The sequence below is a fragment of the Entelurus aequoreus genome, linkage group LG08 (assembly GCF_033978785.1).
Source record: "Entelurus aequoreus isolate RoL-2023_Sb linkage group LG08, RoL_Eaeq_v1.1, whole genome shotgun sequence".
Taxonomy (NCBI): domain Eukaryota; kingdom Metazoa; phylum Chordata; class Actinopteri; order Syngnathiformes; family Syngnathidae; genus Entelurus; species Entelurus aequoreus.
The window spans coordinates 76,719,645-76,741,716 of record NC_084738.1 but is presented as its reverse complement, the minus strand read 5'-3'; the positions used below and the strand labels follow the sequence as shown (position 1 = coordinate 76,741,716).

The 22,072-nt window shown below is 37.2% G+C and overlaps 1 protein-coding gene and 1 pseudogene across 3 annotated transcripts in view; one reads left to right on the top strand and one right to left on the bottom strand.

Moving 5' to 3' along the window:
* LOC133656314 (protein sidekick-2-like) overlaps positions 1-22,072 on the bottom strand; it is a 1,293,862-nt pseudogene that overhangs the window by 1,046,600 nt on the left and 225,190 nt on the right.
* Positions 1-22,072, top strand: part of LOC133656306 (protein sidekick-2-like) — a 225,159-nt gene that overhangs the window by 99,152 nt on the left and 103,935 nt on the right. For all 3 annotated transcript variants that reach the window (XM_062057330.1, XM_062057328.1, XM_062057329.1), the window contains exons 4-6: positions 1,950-2,083; positions 20,481-20,592; positions 20,654-20,844. In XM_062057330.1, coding sequence (XP_061913314.1) covers positions 1,950-2,083; positions 20,481-20,592; positions 20,654-20,844 — 437 coding nt within the window. The remainder of the gene's footprint in view (positions 1-1,949; positions 2,084-20,480; positions 20,593-20,653; positions 20,845-22,072) is intronic.

Below are 22,072 nucleotides of genomic sequence, written 5' to 3'. Positions count from 1 at the left end.
TTGTTAGAACAAAAAATACTACTTTAACGTTGTGTTTTGTCTACATCAAACAGGAAGTAGCTTGTTAGTGTGAAACTTCACGTAAATAAGGAATTCTACTGGATTTACGTAGGAATATGTCCTTCATCAAACAGGAAGTAGCTTGTTAGTGTGAAACTTCACGTAAAAACGACATTTTTAGTACAAAAAATGCTACTTTTCCGCTGTGTTCGTCCGCCATCAACCAGGAAGTAGCTTGTTAGTGTGAAACTTCACGTAAAAACGACATTTCTACAACAAAAAAATGCTACTATTATGTCGCGTTGCGTCCTCCATCAAACAGGAAGTAGATTGTTAGTGTGAAACTTCAAGTAAAAAAGAAATTTTTAGTACAAAAAAATGCTACTTTTACGTCGTGTTTGTCCGCCATCTAACAGGAAGTAGCTTGTTAGTGTGAAACTTCATGTATAAACGACATTCCTACAACAAAAAATGCTACTTTTACGTCGTGTTGCGCGCGCCGTCAAACAGGAAGTAGCTTGTTAGTGTGAAATGGAACGTAAATAAGGAATTCTACTGGATTTACGTAGCAATAAGTCCTCCATCAAACAGGAAGTAGATTGTTAGTGTGAAACTTCACATAAATAAGATATTGTTAAAACAAAAAATGCTACTTTTACGTCGTGTTGCGTCCTCCATTAACCGGGAAGTAGCTTGTTAGTGTAAAACGGAACTTAAAAAAGTAATTATTTTGTAGCCCTCAAACCAAAAATACTGGATTTACGCAGCAATAAGTCCTCCGTCTAACAGGAAGTAGCTTATTAGTGTGAAACTTCACATAAAAAAGACATTCTTAGAACAAAAAATGCTACGTTTACGTCGTGTTGCACGCTCCGTCAACCAGGAAGTAGCTTGTTAGTGTGAAACTTCACATAAAAACGATATTGTGAGAACAAAAAATGCTACTTTTACGTCGTGTTGCATCCTCCATTAACCAGGAAGTAGCTTGTTAGTGTGAAACGGAACGTAAAAACGATATTGTGAGAACAAAAAATGCTACTTTTGCGTGGTGTTGCATCCTCCATTAACCAGGAAGTAGCTTGTTAGTGTGAAACTTTACATAAAAACGATATTGTGAGAACAAAAAATGCTACTTTTACGTCGTGTTGCATCCTCCATTAACCAGGAAGTAGCTTGTTAGTGTGAAACGGAACGTAAAAACGATATTGTGAGAACAAAAAATGCTGCACACTTCGTCAAACAGGAAGTAGCTTGTTAGTGTGAAACTTCACGTAAATAAGGAATTATTTTGTAGGCCTAGAACCAAAAATACTGGATTTAAGTAGCAATATGTCCTCTATCAACCAGGAAGTAGCTTTTTAGTGTGAAACTTCACGTAAAAAAGACATTCTCTTGTAGCCTTAAAACAAAAATGGTACATTCACATGGTGTTACGTCCTCCATCAAGTAGCCTGCTAGCATATAACCTAACTTATTTACATTTTCTGGTAGCCCTAAAAGCAGAACGGTACAGTCCCGCCATGTCATGCTAGCATACCGCCAGACGAGCACGGATGTTTACCCGAGAGTCTCTGGTGATGAATCCATCCTAACCTCATTTAGCCATCATTCTCCTGCCAAAAAGTGTGGCGCTTACAGGAAGTAGAGGGCCACAGATGGCCAATTAAGTGTCCGGACTATCCTGTTTCATAAGGAGTACATGAGGGGGAGGACCACGTCAATATTTATGCCTTGCTCGGTCAGCAGCGACACATTGTTTACACGCCGTACATCAATACTGCTAATGCGGCCCGAGGCGCCTAATTGTTGCGCTCAAATGTTTAATGCGCTCTCCGGCCGGGGGATCAAAACGTCAGACCTATTTAGACTCTGTATTAGGCAGCTTTTCGGAAAATAGAATTATATGCGAAAAGTGGCGTCAATTTTTGTGTGTTTTTTTTTCCTCTTAGAGCCATCACGCTGGACAACACGCTGGTCATCTTGTCCACGGTGGCGCCGGACGCCGGGCGCTACTACGTGCAGGCGGTCAACGATAAGAATGGAGAGAACAAGACCAGCCAGCCCATCACGCTCTCGGTGGAAAGTGAGTGGCCGCACACGCACACACACACACACACACACACACACACACACACACACACACACACACACACACACACACACACACACACACACACACACACACACACACACACACACACACACACACACATTCTTGTATTTCTTACCTTCTTGAGACCTGAGAAAAATGCCTCCCTCTTTAGGACCAGCCTTTCTAGATATATAAAGATGTGTATTTACAACATTAATAATATATACATACTGTGCAAATATGAAAAAGCTTGTTGTGAAAAATGAGTTGGAATTTCACAAGAAAAAGGTCAGAATTTCACAAGAAAAACTTGGAATTTGTGCAGTATTATAATAAAAGTCGTCATTTTACTCAACACAAGTCAACATTTTACAAGAAAAACTGAACATTTGTGAAATATTATGATAAAAGTTGGATTTTTACTCAATAACAGTCGCAATTATACAAGAAAAGCTTAACATTTTGGCAATTTTATGAAAAGAGTCGTCATTTTACTCGACAAAAGTCACAATTTTATAAGAAAACTTTAAAATGTTGGCAATATTATAATAATAATCGGAATTTTACTTGACAAAATAATGACAAAAGTCATCATTCTACTCAAAAAATGTCACTGCTTTACAGGAACAACAAAAAATTGGCAATATTGTGATAAAAGTCAGAATTTCATATGACAAATGTCACTATTTTGCATTAAAAAGTAATAATTTTACATTAAAAAGTAATAATTATACGAGAAAATATTGTAATATTACAAAAACAGAAAGAATATGAGAAATTGTTCCCAATTTTATAAGAAAAAAGTCGACACATTGTGAGAAAAAGACACATTTTAAGTAATTTATTTTGTTTTTAATTGTTTTGTTTGTAATTGTTTTTTAATTTCCTCATATTTACTTCATTATTACAGTATGTCTCAATATACATATTTATTTTATTTTTTTTAATTAATTTTGGCCAAAGGGGGCGCATTTCAATTTCGTACACACACTTGTTATTACATATGTTGGCCAGACGGAGAGAACTTCAAACTTTTACACACACTTGTTATTTCATATGTTGACCAAAGTGGGAGCACTTGTAGAACCGACACAGATTTTTTTTTTGAGACCACCCTAATTTTGATAGATTTCTTCATCAGGGGTGCAAATGAGACATTTTCTGTATTGGGACCATGATTTATGTCATCACTTGTTCACACCTCCTCTTATGGAAGATACTTTTGGTGTCTCAAGAACACACACACACACACACACACACACATTCTTGTATTTGTTACCTTCTTGAGACCTCTGAATATAAAAATGCCTCCCTCTTTAGGACCAGCCTTTCTAGATATATAAAGATGTGTATTTACAACATTAATAATATATACATACTGTGCAAATATAAAAAAAAAGCTTGTTGTTGAAAAATGAGTTGGAATTTCACAAGAAAAAGGTCACAATTTCACAAGAAAAACTTGGAATTTGTGCAGTATTATAATAAAAGTCGTCATTTTACTCAACGCAAGTCAACATTTTATAAGAAAAACTGAACATTTGTGCAATGTTATGATAAAAGTTGGATTTTTACTCAATAACAGTCGCAATTATACAAGAAAAGCTTAACATTTTGGCAATTTTATGAAAAGAGTCGTCATTTTACTCGACAAAAGTCACAATTTTATAAGAAAACTTTAAAATGTTGGCAATATTATAATAATAATCGGAATTTTACTTGACAAAATGATGACAAAAGTCATCATTTTACTCAAAAAATGTAACTGTTTTACAAGAACAACAAAAAAATTGGCAATATTGTGATACAAGTCAGAATTTATATGACAAATGTCGCCATTTTGCATTAAAAAGTAATAATTTTACATTAAAAAGTAATAATCATATGAGAAAATATTGTAATATTACAGAAACAGAAAGAATATGAGAAATTGTTCCCAATTTTATAAGAAAAAAGTCGACACATTGTGAGAAAAAGACAAATTTTAAGTCATTTATTTTGTTTTGAATTTTTTGTTTGTAATTGTTTTTTAATTTCCTCATATTTACTTCGTTATTACAGTATGTCTCAATATACATATTTATTTATTTTTTTAAAATTAATTTTGGCCAAAGGGGGCGCATTTCAATTTCGTACAGAAAAACTTGGAATTTGTGCAGTATTATAATAAAAGTCGTCATTTTACTCAACGCAAGTCAACATTTTACAAGAAAAACTGAACATTTGTGCAATATTATGATAAAAGTTGGATTTTTACTCAATAACAGTCGCAATTATACAAGAAAAGCTTAACATTTTGGCAATTTTATGAAAAGAGTCGTCATTTTACTCGACAAAAGTCACAATTTTATAAGAAAACTTTAAAATGTTGGCAATATTATAATAATAATCGGAATTTTACTTGACAAAATGATGACAAAAGTCATCATTTTACTCAAAAAATGTCACAGTTTTACAAGAACAACAAAAAAATCGGCAACATTGTGATAAAAGTCAGAATTTTATATGACAAATGTTGCCATTTTGCATTAAAAAGTAATAATTTTACATTAAAAAAGTAATAATTATACGAGAAAATATTGTAATATTACAAAAACAGAAAGAATATGAGAAATTGTTCCCAATTTTATAAGAAAAAAGTCGTCACATTGTGAGAAAAAGACTACTTTTAGTTCATTTTGTTTTTTTGTAATTAGTTTTTAATCTTCATTATTTACTTCAAGTTATTACAGTATGTCTCTATATACATGCTTATTTTATTTTCTTAATTAATTTTGGCCAAAGGGGGCGCATTTCAATTTCTTACACAGACTTGTTATTTCATATGTTGACCAGAGGGGGAGCACGTTTAAAAGCGACACACAGTCAATGTGAAAAATGCCTCCTTTTTGGGACCACCCTCATTTTGATAGATGTCACCAGCAGGGGTGCTAATGAGACATTGTCTATTAGATGCAATGTTATTGATTTATGTCATCACTTGTTCACACCTCCTCATATGGAAGATACTTTTCCTTCTTCATGTCTCAAGAAGGGTGGAAATACAAGAACACACCCACTAGTCAGCCCATTATACCCTAAAAGTACGACAGGCCAGTCCCCACAAGGCAGTATTTGGAGTGCGAGTACGCCGCGGCTGCCAAGTCTCAAACTCTCCGACAGGAACGCTGGCTCCGAAAAGCCGAGCTGACAATTTTCCGCCGTGCGACCCTGCAGCGCTCGTGTCAGGAGGCTGCAGGCGGGATTATCACTCTTTTTTTTAGTCTTTCGCTTTTTAATTTTATTGCCTGCCAAGTGAGGGACGGGACTCCCAGGTCTGCAGTCAGCGCGGGGTTCTATTCGGCGCTCGAGCCGTCTCAATGTGGAGTCAAAAGTGTGGAGACTGTTATTCACTGAGGTCCAAACTTTTGACTGGTAATAAATGTCAAGCCTTGAATCCTATTGATTTTGGGGGGTACAAGTTACAGTTAATGAGGTGAAATCAGGATTTTATTTTTAAATCTAGGGATGCTGGGAAAAAAATAATTCACATTTGATTCATAATTTTAAAGCTTTTTTTTTTTTTTAAAGAATCAATTTTTTTTGTAAAAAAAATTTGGACATCTACTGAGCATTTGTAACAGGTTTTGAAAAGGTTTTATTAGTATTTTTATACCAATAATTGAATTGAATTTATACATATATATATATATATATATATATCCATCCATCTTCAACCGCTTATCCGGAATCGGGTCGCGGGGACAGCAGCTCCAGCAAAGACCCCCAGACTTCCCTCTCCAGAGCAACATTTGCGACTTCCTCCTGGGGAATCCCGAAGCGTTCCCAGGCCAGAGAGGAGATGTAATCCCCCCATCTGGTCCTTGGCCTGCCGCGGGGCCTCCTCCCAGTGGGACGTGCAACGAGGACCTCCCTAGGGAGACGCTCGTGAGGCATCCGCACGAGATGCCCGAACCACCTAAGCTGGCTCCTTTCCAAGCGAAGGAGCAGCGGCTCTACTCCGAGTCTCTCTCGGGTGACTGCACTTCTCACCCTATCTCTAAGGGAGATGCCAGCCACCCTTCTGAGGAAACTCATTTCGGCCGCTTGTAGCCGCGATCTTATTCTTTCGGTCATTACCCACACTTCATGACCATAGGTGAGAGTAGGAATGTAGATAGCTCGGTAGACCGAGAGCTTTGCCTTCTGGCTCAGCTCCCGTTTCGTCACAACAGTGCGGCAGAGAGACTGCAATACTGCCCCAGCTGCTCCGATTCTCCGGCTGATTTCCTTCTCCATCTTTCCCTCACTCGTGAACAAGACCCCGAGATACTTAAACTCCTCCACCTGGGACAGAGTCCTGTCCCCTACCCGGACTGTACAAACCATCGGTTTCCTGCTGAGAACCATGGCCTCAGATTTGGAGATGCTGATCCTCATTCCAGCCGCTGAACACTCGGCTGCGAACCGATCCAGTGAGAGCTGAAGGTCACGAACCGAAGGTGCCATCAGGACCACATCATCTGCAAACAGCAGTGACGCAACCTTTAGCCCCCCGAGACGTATACCCTCTCCGCCATGGCCACGACTCCGCCTAGAAATCCTGTCCATGAAAATCACAAACAGGATAGGTGACAGAGCGCAGCCCTGGCGGAGACCAACCCCCACTGGAAACGGATCCGACTTACATCCAAGCACCCGGACACAACTCTCGCTTTGGTTGTACAGAGATTGGATGGCCCTCAACAGGGTTCCCCTCACTCCGTACTCCCTCAGCACCTCCCACAAGATCTCCCGAGGGACGCGGTCATACGCCTTCTCCAAATCCACAAAACACATGTAGACTGGATAGGCATACTCCCAGGCCCTCTCCAGGATTCCCGCAAGCGTAAAGAGTTGGTCAGTTGTTCCACGACCAGGACGGAATCCACATTGCTCCTCTTGAATCTGAGGTTCGACTATCGGCCGGACCCTCCTTTCCAGTACCTTGGCGTAAACTTTCCCAGGGAGGCTGAGTAGTGTGATACCCCTGTAATTAGCACACACCCTCTGGTCCCCCTTTTTGAAAAGGGGAACCACCACCCCAGTCTGCCACTCCCTCGGCACTGTCCCAGACTTCCACGCAATGTTGAAAAGGCGTATCAACCAAGACAGCCCATCAACACCCAGAGCCTTCAGCATTTCTGGACGGATCTCGTCAACCCCCGGAGCTTTGCCACTGTGGAGTTGTCTAACTACCTCAGTGACTTCACTCCGAGAGATCGACGTCGATCCCCCATCATCCTCAGGCCCTGCTCCTATCAGGGAGGGTGTGTCTGATGTATTTGGGTTCAGGAGTTCCTCAAAGTGCTCTTTCCAACGCCCCACGACTTCCTCACTTGAAGTCAGCAAAGTCCCATCCTTGCCGTACACAGCTTGGATGGTTCCCTGCTTCCCCCTCCTGAGGTGCCGTATGGTCTTCCAGAACAGCTTTGGTGCCGCCCGATAGTCCTTCTCCATGGATTCCCCGAACTGCTCCCACACCCTCTGCTTAGCCTCGTCCACAGCCACGGCCGCTGCCCTTCGGGCCCGTCGGTACCTTGCAACTGCCTCCGGAGTCCCCTGGGATAACATACCCCGGTAGGACTCCTTCTTCAGTCGGACGGCTTCCCTGACCACCACTGTCCACCAGGGTGTTCGAGGGTTACCGCCCCTTGAGGCACCTAAGACCTTCTGGCCACAGCTCGCATCTGCTTTAGCAATAGAGGCTTTGAACATTGCCCATTCCTGTTCAATGTCCCCAACCTCCACAGGGATGGCAGAGAAGTCCCGCCGGAGGTGGGAGTTGAAGTCCTTCCGGACAGAGGACTCCTCCAAACGTTCCCAGTTCACCCGCACTACACGCTTGGGTTTGCCAGGTCTGTCCAGAGGTTTCCCCCGCCATCTAACCCAACTCACCACCAGATGGTGATCAGTTGACAGTTCAGCCCCTCTCTTCACCCGAGTGTCCAAAACATACGGCCTCAGATCAGCTGATACGATTACAAAATCGATCATTGATCTTTGGCCTAGGGTGCTCTGGTACCAGGTACACCTATGAGCATCCTTATGCTTGAACATGGTGTTTGTTATCGCAAGTCCGTGACTAGCACAGAAGTCCAATAACAATCCACCACTCAGGTTCAGATCAGGGAGACCGTTCCTCCCAATCACGCCAGTCCAAGTATCACTGTCATTGCCCACGTGCGCGTTGAAGTCCCCCAGCAAGACTATGGAATCCCCTGCCGGCGCCCCATACAGGACCCCATGCAAGGTATCCAAGAAGGCTGAATACTCTGAACTCCTGTTTGGTGCGTATGCAAAAACAACAGTCAGAGTTTTCCCCCCTCCAACCCTAAGGCGAAGGGAGGCGACCCTCTTGTCCACTGGGGTGAACTCCAACGTACAGGCACTCAGCCGGGGACTCGTGAGTATCCCCACACCCGCCTGTGCCCTCACACCCTGAGCAACTCCAGAAGTGAACAAGGTCCATCCCTTGTCCAGGAGTGTGGTTTCAGAGCCCTTGCTATGCGTAGAGGTAAGCCCCACCAGATCCAACCGGTAGCGCTCCACCTCTCGCACCAGCTCAGGCTCCTTCCCCACCAGCGTAGAGACGTTCCACGTCCCGAAAGTCAGCCTCTGCCGCCCCGAATTGGTCCGTCCGGAGCCTCCACTTTCACCGCCATCCACTTGGCAGCGCACCCGACCCCACTGGTTCCGACCGCGGGTGGTGGGCCCACGTGGCAGAGAAGATGGTGTGTCCACGTAGCTTCTTCGGGCTGTGCCCGGCCGGGCTCCGTGGCAAGCCCGGCCACCAGGCGCTCGCTGACGAGCCCTACCTCCGGGCCTAGCTCCGGAGGAGGGCCCCGGGCTTCCTCCGGGCCGGGTAACGCATCCTCTTTTAGTGTAGTTCATGGGGGGTATCGTAACCCTGATGGGGGGGGCATTCGGGTGCTACACCTTGCCCAAGGGTGACCCGGAACTATGTAAGGCAGGGGCGTTCAACTCCCTGAGGCTTAATACAAGCCCACATACCATATATATATATATATATATATATATATATATATATATATATATATATATATATATATATATATATATATATATATATATATATATATATATATATATATATATATATATGTATGTGTGGGAAAAAATCACAAGACTATTTCATCTCTACAGGCCTGTTTCATGAGGGTTTCCTCAATCATCAGGAGATTTTATATATATATATATATATATATATATATATATATATATATATATATATATATATATATATATATATATATATATATATACACACACACACGTACATATGTATATATATATATATATATATATATATATATATATATATATATATATATATACACACACACACGTACATATGTATATATATATATATATATATATATATATATATATATATACACACACACACGTACATATATACTTATATACATACATATCTTTTATACATACTGTACATATATATATACATATATATATTGTATATATACTGTACATATATATGCTATATATATACACACATATATACATATATACTGTATGTATATATATATATATATATATATATATATATATATATATATATATATATATATATATATATATATATATATATATATATATATCTACATGTATACATACATTCTGAATCAATTCCTAATTTTCAATAATCAACTTTTTTTTATTTCATGTATTTTTTTTTTTAAGAGTCAATTTTTAAAAATACATTTTTTAAAGTATTGTGCTTGAAAATGTTTTATTGCAACATATAAAGGAGAAGTCTGTTGATTTTGAGCATATTCTATCAGTACATGAAACAAGAACTAAGCCTTTTTTTCTGTCTGTTGATTTTGAGCAATTTTATTTTTCAATGTAAAAACAAGAAATCTGTTGATTTTTGGGTCATTTGTTTATTTACGTCAAAGCAACAAATCTGTAGATTTTGAGCTATTTTCTTTCTGTACATGAAACAAGAATGATGTGTGTTTTGTGCAGTTTTCTTTCTGTGCATGCAAATGAGAATTCTGTTGATTTTGAGCAATTTTCTTTCTGTATGTCAAAGCAAGAAAAAGCCTATTGATTTTGAGCAATTTGTTTAAATATCAAAGCGAGAAGTCTGTTGATTTTGAGCAATTTTTTTTAAATGTTGAAGCAAGAAACCTGTAGATTTTGACTTATTTTCTTTCTGTACATGAAACATGAACTCTGCGGATTTTGAGAACTTTTCTTTCTGTCTATAAAAATTACAATTCTGTTGATTTTGAGCAATTTTCTTTCTGTATGTCAAAGCAAAAAGGAGCCCGTTGATTTTGAGCAATTTTTTAAAATGTCAAAGCGATAAATCTGTTGATTTTAGGTTATTTGTTTTTAATGTCGAAGCAAGAAGTCTGTAGATTTTGAGCTATTTTCTTTCTGTAAATGAAACAAGAATTTGGTGGATTTTGAGCCCTAATTCTTTAAACAAGAATTATGTTGAGTTTGAGCAGTTTTCTTTCTGTGCATGAAAACGAGAACTCTGTTGATTTTAAGCAATTGTTTTCTGGGAGAAGTCTTTTGATTTTGAGCAATTTTCTTTATGTTGAAGCAAGAAGTGTCTTGATTTCAAGCTATTTTCTTTCTGTACATGAAACAAGAATTCTGTTGAGTTTGAACATGTTTTTCTTTTTGTGCATGAAAACGAGAAGTCTGTCAATTTCAAACAATTTTCGATTTTAATGTAAAAACAAGAAATCTGTTGATTTTGGGTAATTTGTTTCTTTATGTCAAAGCAAGAAGTTTGTAGATTTTGAGCAGTTTTCTGTCTGTGCATGCAAATGAGAAGTCTGTTGATTTTGAGCAAATTTCTTTCAGCGAGAAGTCTTTTTTAAAATTTTGAGCAATTTGTTTTTAATGTCGAAGCAAGAAGTCTGTAGATTTTGAGGTATTTTCTTTCTGTACATGAAACAAGAATTCGGTGGATTTTGAGCAGTTTTCTATCTGTGCATGAAAACGAGAAGTCTTTTAATTTGGAGCAATTTTATTTCAGCGAGAAGTCTTTTGATTTTGAGCAATTTATTTTCTTTATGTCAAAGCAAGAAGTGTCTTGATTTTGAGCTATTTTCTTTCTGTACATGAAACTAGAATTCTGTTGAGTTTGAACATGTTTTTCTTTTTGTGCATGAAAACGAGAAGTCTGTCAATTTCAAACAATTTTCGATTTTAATGTAAAAACAAGAAATCTGTTTATTTTGGGTAATTTGTTTCTTTATGTCAAAGCAAGAAGTCTGTAGATTTTGAGCTATTTTCTTTCTGTACATGAAACAAGAATTTGGTGGATTTTGAGCCCTAATTCTTTAAACAAGAATTATGTTGAGTTTGAGCAGTTTTCTTTCTGTGCATGAAAACGAGAACTCTGTTGATTTTAAGCAATTGTTTTCTGGGAGAAGTCTTTTGATTTTGAGCAATTTTCTTTATGTCGAAGCAAGAAGTGTCAAGCTATTTTCTTTCTGTACATGAAACAAGAATTCTGTTGAGTTTGAACATGTTTTTCTTTTTGTGCATGAAAACGAGAAGTCTGTCAATTTCAAACAATTTTCGATTTTAATGTAAAAACAAGAAATCTGTTGATTTTGGGTAATTTGTTTCTTTATGTCAAAGCAAAAAGTCTGTAGATTTTGAGCAGTTTTCTGTCTGTGCATGCAAACGAGAAGTCTGTTGATTTTGAGCAAATTTCTTTCAGCGAGAAGTCTTTTTTTAAGTTTGAGCAATTTGTTTTTAATGTCGAAGCAAGAAGTCTGTAGATTTTGAGCTATTTTCTTTCTGTACATGAAACAAGAATTCGGTGGATTTTGAGCAGTTTTCTATCTGTGCATGAAAACGAGAAGTCTTTTAATTTGGAGCAATTTTCTTTCGGCGAGAAGTCTTTTGATTTTGAGCAATTTATTTTCTTTATGTCGAAGCAAGAAGTGTCTTGATTTTTAAGCTATTTTCTTTCTGTACACGAAACAAGAATTCTGTTGAGTTTGAACATGTTTTTCTTTTTGTGCATGAAAACAAGGTCAAGGTCAAGGTTCAAAACGAGAAGTCTGTCAATTTCAAACAATTTTCGATTTTAATGTAAAAACAAGAAATCTGTTGATTTTGGGTAATTTGTTTCTTTATGTCAAAGCAAGAAGTCTGTAGATTTTGAGCAGTTTTCTGTCTGTGCATGCAAACGAGAAGTCTGTTGATTTTGAGCAAATTTCTTTCAGCGAGAAGTCTTTTTTAAAATTTTGAGCAATTTGTTTTTAATGTCGAAGCAAGAAGTCTGTAGATTTTGAGCTATTTTCTTTCTGTACATGAAACAAGAATTCGGTGGATTTTGAGCAGTTTTCTATCTGTGCATGAAAACGAGAAGTCTTTTAATTTGGAGCAATTTTCTTTCAGCGAGAAGTCTTTTGATTTTGAGCAATTTATTTTCTTTATGTCGAAGCAAGAAGTGTCTTGATTTTGAGCTATTTTCTTTTTGTACGTGAAACAAGAATTCTGTTGAGTTTGAACATGTTTTCTGCGTCTGTCATTTTTTAGGAATATGATTTTTTAATGTAAAAACAAGAAATCTGTTGATTTTAGGTCATTAGTTTTTTTTCATCTTTAGCTTGGGAACGTTTTATTGTAATACAAAGTAGCATGTTGCAGGAATCGGTCTGAATCCAGCATCGATTCTGAATCGAATCGTACCCCAAGAATCGGAATCGAAATTAGGAACCCTATTGATTTTGAATGTCACCTTAGTCAGTCAAAACAAAGCACAATTAAGTGTCAGAACCCTATTTGTTTTGGGTCAAAGGTCAATTCAGTACTCGTTTGCTTTCTTCACTTTGAACTTGACCCTTTAAACTGTCTGTTTTTAGACATGGCTTCAAAACAGGAACCCTATTGATTTTGAATGGGACCAAGAATTTCCAGAGTTGACTTGTAGTCCACGTAGATGTTTTATTCGCTAAGGAGGTCTCACTCTGTGCCCGCCTTGGACTTTAAGAGGAAGAATCTGGAAGCTTCTGGTTCTCGGGCATCGAGCCAAGGACCAGACGCTCCACTTTTTACCGTGCCGCCGCTATTCCCACGTCGCCTCCGCTCGCAAACAGGAAGCGGCGAGGCAGACGCTCTCGTCTCCTGCCAAACACGTCTTCATGGTCACCACTCAGGAGGGGGAGGGGCGTCGCTGCGGTGTGGGCCAATCAGACGTCACGAGACAGGAAGTAGATGTAAACCACCTATGGAGTATGTCTGTTCTCTTGTACTTCCTGTCCTCAAACAGGAAGTTCATTATAACTTTTATTTTGAAATGTTAACAACGAGCTGACTTGTTTCCTGCAAAAAAAAGACGACACAACACGGCAATATGGCTGTTTGACCGCACGTCAGGGCAAGAAGTCTGTTGATTTTGAGAAATTTTCTTTCTGTACATGATACAAGAATTCTGTTGATTTTCAGCTATTTTCTTTCTGTACGTCAAAACAAAAAGTCTAATGATTTTGAGCAATTCTCTTTCTGTTCATGATACAAGAATTCTGTTGATTTTGAGCAATTTTCTTTCTGTACATGATACAAGAATTCTGTTGACTTTCAGCAATTTTCTTTCTGTAAATGATACAAGAATTATGTTGATTTTCAGCAATTTTCTTTCTGTATGTCAAAACAAAAAGTCTTAGGATTTTGAGCAATTTTCTTTCTGTACATGATACAAGAATTCTGTTGACTTTCAGCAATTTTCTTTCTGTACATGATACAATAAATCTATTGATTTTCAGCAATTTTCTTTCTGTACGTCAAAACAAAAAGTCTAATGATTTTGAGCAATTTTCTTTCTGTTCATGATACAAGAATTCTGTTGATTTTGTGCAATTTTCTTTCTGTACATGATACGAGAATTCAGTTGATTTTCAGCTATTTTCTTTCTGTACGTCAAAACAAAAAGTCTAATGATTTTGAGCAATTTTCTCTCTGTTCATGATACAAGAATTCTGTTGATTTTGTGCAATTTTCTTTCTGTACATGATACAAGAATTCTGTTGATTTTCAGCAATTTTCTTTCTGTACGTCAAAACAAAAAATCTTATGATTTTGAGCAATTTTCTTTCTGTACATGATACAAGAATTCTGTTGACTTTCAGCAATTTTCTTTCTGTACATGATACAATAATTCTATTGATTTTCAGCAATTTTATTTATGTACGTCAAAACAAAAAGTCTAATGATTTTGAGCAATTTTCTTTCTGTTCATGATACAAGAATTCTGTTGATTTTGTGCAATTTTCTTTCTGTAAATGATACAGGAATTCTGTTGATTTTCAGCAATTTTCTCTCTGTACATGATACAAGAATTCTGTTGATTTTCAGCAATTTTCTTTCTGTATATGATACAATAATTCAGTTGATTTTCAGCAATTTTCTTTCTATACACGATACAATAATTCTGTTGATTTTCAGCTATTTTCTTTCTGTATATGATACAAGAATTCAGTTGATTTTCAGCAATTTTCTTTCTATACACGATACAATAATTCTGTTGATTTTCAGCAATTTTCTTTCTGTACATGATACAAGAATTCTGTTGATTTTCAGCAATTTTCTCTCTGTACATGATACAAGAATTCTGTTGATTTTCAGCAATTTTCTTTCTGTATATGATACAATAATTCAGTTGATTTTCAGCAATTTTATTTCTATACACGATACAATAATTCTGTTGATTTTCAGCAATTTTCTTTCTGTATATGATACAATAATTCTGTTGATTTTCAGCAATTTTCTTTCTGTACATGATACAAGAATTCTGTTGAGTTTCAGCAATTTTTTTTTCTGTACATGATGAAATAATAGTGTTGATTTTGAGCAATTTTCTTTTTGTACGTCAAAGAAAGAAGTCTTATGATTTGGAGCAATTTTCTTTCTGTACATGATACAAGTATTCTGTTGAGTTTCAGCAATTTTCTTTCTGTACATCAAAACAAAAAAGTCTTATGATTTTGAGCAATTTTCTTTGTGTACATGATACTAGAATTCTGTTGATTTTCAGCAATTTTCTTTTTGTACATGATACAAGGATTCTGTTGATTGACAGCTATTTTCTTTCTGTATGTCAAAGCAATAATTCTATTGATTTTTAGCAATTTTATTTTTGTACTTCAAAGCAAGAAGTCTGTCGGTTTTAATCAATTTGTTGTCTTTAAGTCCAAAAAGAAGTCTGTTGATTTTGATAAATTTTCCTTTTCAATGTAAAAGCAATAAGTCGATCGGTTAATGTGTAGTAAAAAGACACCTATTTATTTTGAATGTAGATAGGTTAATGTGTAGTAAAAAAGACAGCTATTTATTTTGAATGTAGACGGTACATTAAATGTGTAGTAAATAGGACATCTATTTATTTTGAATGTAGATAGGTTAATGTGTAGTAAAAATACACCTATTTATTTTGAATGTAAATAGGTTACTGAGTAGTAAAAAAGACACCTATTTATTTTGAATGTAGATAGGTTAATGTGTAGTAAAAAAGACAGCTATTTATTTTGAATGTAGACGGTATATTAAGTGTGTAGTAAATAGGACACCTATTTATTTTAAATGTAGATAGGTTAATGTGTAGTAAAAATACACCTATTTATTTTGAATGTAGATAGGTTAATGAGTAGTAAAAAAGACACCTATTTATTTTGAATGTAGATAGATTGATGTGTAGTAAAAAGACACCTATTTATTTTGAATGTAAATAAGTTAATGTAGAGTGAAGAGACACCTATTTATTTTGAGTGTAGACAGGTACATTAAATGTGTAGTAAATAGGACACCTATTTATTTTAAATGTAGATAGGTTAATGTGTAGTAAAAATACACCTATTTATTTTGAATGTAGATATGTTAATGAGTAGTAAAAAGACACCTATTTATTTTGAATGTAAATAAGTTAATGTAGAGTGAAGCGACACCTATTTATTTTGAGTGTTGATAGGTTAATGAGTAGTAAAAAAGACACCTATTTATTTTGAATGTAGATAGGTTAATGTGTAGTAAAAAGACACCTATTTATTTTGAATGTAGATAGGTTAATGTGTAGTAAAAAGACACCTATTTATTTTGAATGTAAATAAGTTAATGTAGAGTGAAGCGACACCTATTTATTTTGAATGTAGATAGGTTAATGTGTAGTAAAAAGACACCTATTTATTTTGAATGTAGATAGGTTAATGTGTAGTAAAAAGACACCTATTTATTTTGAATGTAAATAAGTTAATACGGAGCCCCTAAAGGGACATGGGATTTTTTTTTTTTTTAGACATGTATCTCGTGGCCACGAGAAAGTATCTCGTGGCCACGAGAAAGTATCTCGTGGCCACGAGAAACTTTCTCGTGGCCACGAGAAACTTTTTATAAAAAAAAAAAAAAAAAAAAAAAAAATTTAATTTTTTTTTTTTTTTTTTTTTTTTAATAAAAAGTTTCTCGTGGCCACGAGAAACTTTCTCGTGGCCACGAGAAACTTTCTCGTGCGCACGAGAAACTTTCTCGTGGCCACGAGAAACTTTCTCGTGGCCACGAGAAACTTTCTCGTGGCCACGAGAAAGCATTGGATGCGTGCTGATGTGTGTTAAAATGGCAGTTTAGGAGTTAATATGGCTGTATTTCCAGATAGGACTTTCCCCCATGTGTGTTGTGGCAAAATGTGAATGCTTGATTAGTAGGTGTGAGACAAACACTTTATCTTCCTGGTTATTGTAACGCTACGTGTTTGACATTATTTAAGACTTTATCATGCCCGGGAAAGGACAGTTTTCCTCTTCTGTGGCTGTGGGGGGTGGGCGTGGCTTGCGGACCTGCAGTGAAGCGGAGTGTGTCAGTTAGTCCCATGTTGATGTGATCAAACTTCTTTCTTGCTTGGAAGATACACACACAATTGCAACTGTTATTTCTTCCTGCAAATAATAAATATGTACAACGTGTTTGGATGTATTCATTTATGTAAAATTGTCATTAAATGTAATATTGCCTGATACGACGTACGTAATATTTTGATATTTACACATCGCATATTTACACACGCGCATCTGACTAGAATACCCTTATGTGCATTACATATATCAACATCAACTACCTACTGTACTGTTTACTTGTTGAAATACCCTTTTTAGAACAAATATCTACCCACATAATATATATGTGTATATATAATATATATATATGTGTATGTATGTATATGCATATATATATATATATATATATATATATATATATATATATATATATATATATATATATATATATATATATATATATATATATATATATATATATATATATATGTGTATCTATATATATATATATATATATATATATATGTATATGTATATATATATATATATATATATGTATATGTATATATATATATATATATATATATATATATATATATATATATATATACATATATATATATATATATATATATATATATATATATATATATATATATATATATACATATTATGTATAAGCATGTATATATATACTCTACCGTTTAAAAGTTTGGGGTCACATTGAAATGTCCTTATTTTTGAAGGAAAAGCACTGTACTTTTCAATGAAGATAACTTTCAACTAGTCTTAACTTTAAAGAAATACACTCTATACATTGCTAATGTGGTAAATGACTATTCTAGCTGCAAATGTCTGGTTTTTGGTGCAATATCTACATAGGTGTATAGAGGCCCATTTCCAGCAACTATCACTCCAGTGTTCTAATGGTACAATGTGTTTGCTCATTGGCTCAGAAGGCTAATTGATGATTAGAAAACCCTTGTGCAATCATGTTCACACATCTGAAAACAGTTTAGCTCGTTACAGAAGCTACAAAACTGACCTTCCTTTGAGCAGATTGAGTTTCTGGAGCATCACATTTGTGGGGTCAATTAAACGCTCAAAATGGCCAGAAAAAGAGAAGTTTCATCTGAAACTCGACAGTCTATTCTTGTTCTTAGAAATGAAGGCTATTCTACAAAATTGTTTGGGTGACCCCAAACTTTTGAACGGTAGTGTATATATATATATTATATTACTGTAACTTGTTCTTAAAAATAGTAGTTATTTTGTTTGTCAAATTTAGTGTTTGTGTGTATATATGTATACTGTATATTTTTATGTGTGTTTCTTCCTATACAGTATACATGTATATGTGTGTGTGTGCGTGTATATACTGTATATATATATATGCATATACATACATACACATATATATATATTATATATACACATATAAATTATGTGGGTAGATATTTGTTCTAAAAAGGGTATTTCAACAAGTAAACAGTACATTAAGTAGTTGATGTTGATATATGTAATGCACATAAGGGTATTCTAGTCAGATGCGCGTGTGTAAATATGCGATGTGTAAATATCAAAATATTACGTACGTCGTATCACTTTTTGTCAGGCAATATTACATTTAATGACAATTTTACATAAATGAATACATCCAAACACGTTGTACATATTTATTATTTGCAGGAAGAAATAACAGTTGCAATTGTGTGTGTATCTTCCAAGCAAGAAAGAAGTTTGATCACATCAACATCGGACTAACTGACACACTCCGCTTCACTGCAGGTCCGCAAGCCACGCCCACTCCCCCACAGCCACAGAAGAGGAAAACTGTCCTTTCCCGGGCATGATAAAGTCTTAAATAATGTCAAACACGTAGCGTTACAATAACCAGGAAGATAAAGTGTTTGTCTCACACCTACTAATCAAGCATTCACATTTTGCCACAACACACATGGGGGAAAGTCCTATCTGGAAATACAGCCATATTAACTCATAAACTGCCATTTTAACACACATCAGCACGCATCCAATGCTTTCTCGTGGCCACGAGAAAGTTTCTCGTGGCCACGAGAAAGTTTCTCGTGCGCACGAGAAAGTTTCTCGTGGCCACGAGAAAGTTTCTCGTGGCCACGAGAAACTTTTTATAAAAAAAAAAATAAAAAAAAAATATTAATTTTTTTTTTTTTTTTTTTTTTTTTTAAATAAAAAGTTTCTCGTGGCCACGAGAAACTTTCTCGTGGCCACGAGATACTTTCTCGTGGCCACGAGATACATGTCTAAAAAAAAAAAAATTCCCATGTCCCTTTAGGGGCTCCGTAAGTTAATGTAGAGTGAAGCGACACCTATTTATTTTGAGTGTTGATAGGTTAATGTGTAGTAAAAAGAAACCTATTTATTTTGAATGTAGATAGGTTAATGAGTAGTAAAAAAAGACTCCTATTTATTTTGAGTGTTGATAGGTTAATGTATAGTAAAAAGACTCCTATTTATTTTGAGTGTTGATAGGTTAATGTGTAGTAAAAAGACACCTATTTATTTTGAATGTAGATAGGTTGTGTAGTAAAAAAGACACCTATTTATTTTGAATGTAGATAGGTTGTGTAGTAAAAAAGACACCTATTTATTTTGAATGTTGATAGGTTGTGTAGTAAAAAAGACACCTATTTATTTTGAATGTTGATAGGTTGTGTAGTAAAAAAGACACCTATTTATTTTGAATGTTGATAGGTTGTGTAGTAAAAAAGACACCTATTTATTTTGAATGTTGATAGGTTGTGTAGTAAAAAAGACACCTATTTATTTTGAATGTTGATAGGTTAATGTGTAGTAAAAAAGACACCTATTTATTTTGAATGTAGATAGGTAATGTGTAGTAAAAAAGACACCTATTTATTTTGAATGTAGATAGGTTAATGTGTAGTAAAAAATTGCTAACCCTTGTTGCCTAGGTGACGTTTTGACAGTCGGCCATGTTGATTCAGTCACAGCAAGACGACTATTAGTTTTCTTTTGTGACGTAAGCCGCCCAGGTCAAAGGTCAGTTTGCGAGGGATCTATTTGTTTTGAGCAAACTCTCGCAGCCGGGTTCAAAGGTCAAGGCGGCGAACCCGTCAAGAACCCTGTTGATTTGAAGGCAGACGAGACGTGACAGCCGCTGAAGTCGCTTTGACACTTCGAGCCGCGAGCGCACTCTCAGGGCACGATGGCGGTGACGGATGGCTGACATGACGCCTTCCCCCAACACACACACGCACACACACACACACACACACACACACACACACACACACACACACACACACACACACACACACACACACAAACACACACACACTCATACACACACACACACACACACACACACACACACACACACACACACACACGTACAAAAGCGTGTGCGCGCGCCCCTCGCTTGACCGAGCGCTCACCCCGCCATCTTTGTTTGGTTGGGGCACTATTTGTGGCGGCGGCCATGTTGTGACTGTCTGTCTAAAGGTGTGCACGTGTCCCCCGTGTAGACGTGGGCGGGCCGGCGGACCCCATCGCTCCCACCATCATCGTCCCGCCCAGGAACACCAGCGTGGTGACGGGGACGTCGGAGGTCACCATGGAGTGCGTGGCCAACGCCAGGTAAGAAGGACGCCAGCAGGAAACGGCGAGGAGGAGAACACACGTGTGGTTTCCCCCGCAGGCCCCTCATCAAGCTGAGCATCAGCTGGCGCAGGAACGGCGTGCTGGTGGGCGGCGGCCTGAGCGACTTCAACCGCCGCCTGACCGTCCTCAGCCCCCTGGTGGCCGACGCCGGCTACTACGAGTGCGAGGCCGTGCTCCGCAGCAGCAGCGTGCCGTCGGTCAGCGCCGGCGCTTATCTGCACGTCCTCGGTAAGCCCCGCCTTCATCCACACCAACAGGGTTATTGTGCGCCCGCCAGGAAGTATGCCCAGCCCCTTCCTGCTACGTCAGTGGAAAGAATGTGATGGCCAATTTTCCCACATTACACTCCTTGTGTTGGTTCATTCTCTCACACTGCTCTTAGTACCTACTCTACAGCACTGGTATTTATATTGTTTGTATTTACTCCTCGTCAAGTTAACTTTCAGTTTCGATACCCTTCAAGGCAGAGTAACCTAGGATGGACAAAATCCTAAGAGATGGGCAACATTTTAAGAGACTGCTTTAACCTTGAGATAGCTCGGGTTCATTCTCTCACAGCACTGGTATTTATGTTGTTTGTACTTACTCCTCGTCAAGTTAACTTTCAGTTTCGATACCCTTCAAAACGTGGTAACCTAGGTGGATAAAAGCATGAGAGATGGGCAACCATTTTAGAGACTGCTTCGACCTTGAGATAGCTTGATGTTGGTATTTCTATTGTTTGTATTTACTCCACGTCAAGATAACTTTCAGTTTCGATACCCTTCAAGGCTGTGTAACCTAGGATAGACAAAAACATGAGATGGGCTTTGCTTTGATCTTGAGATAGCTCTTGTTCATTTTCTCACAGCGCTGGTATTTATATTGTTTGTACTTACTCCATATCAAGTTAACTTTCAGTTTCGATACCCTTCCAGGCTGCGTAACCTAGGATAAACAAAAGCATGAGAGACGGGCGACCATTTTAGAGACTGCTGACCTTGAGATAGCTCGGTTCATTCTCTCACAGCGCTGGTATTTATATTGTTTGGACTTACTCCACATCAAGTTAACTTTCAGTTTTGATACCCTTCAAAATGTCGTAACCTAAGTCGATAAAAACATGAGAGATGGGCAACCATATTAGAGACTTTTTTGACCTTGAGATAGCTCGGTTCATTCTCTCACAGCACTGGTATTTATATTGTTTGTATTTAACTCCACGTCAAGTTAACTTTCAGTTTCGATACCCTTCAAAACGTGGCAACCTAGGTGGATAAAAACACGAGAGATGGGAAACCATATTAGAGACTGCTTTGACCTTGAGATAGCTCGGTTCATTCTCTCCCAGCGCTGGTATTTATATTGTTTGTATTTACTCCACGTCAAGTTAACTTTCAGTTTCGATACCCTTCAAGGGCGATGTTACGTAGTTGGACAAAAGCATGAGAGACGGGTGACTATTTTAAACACTGCT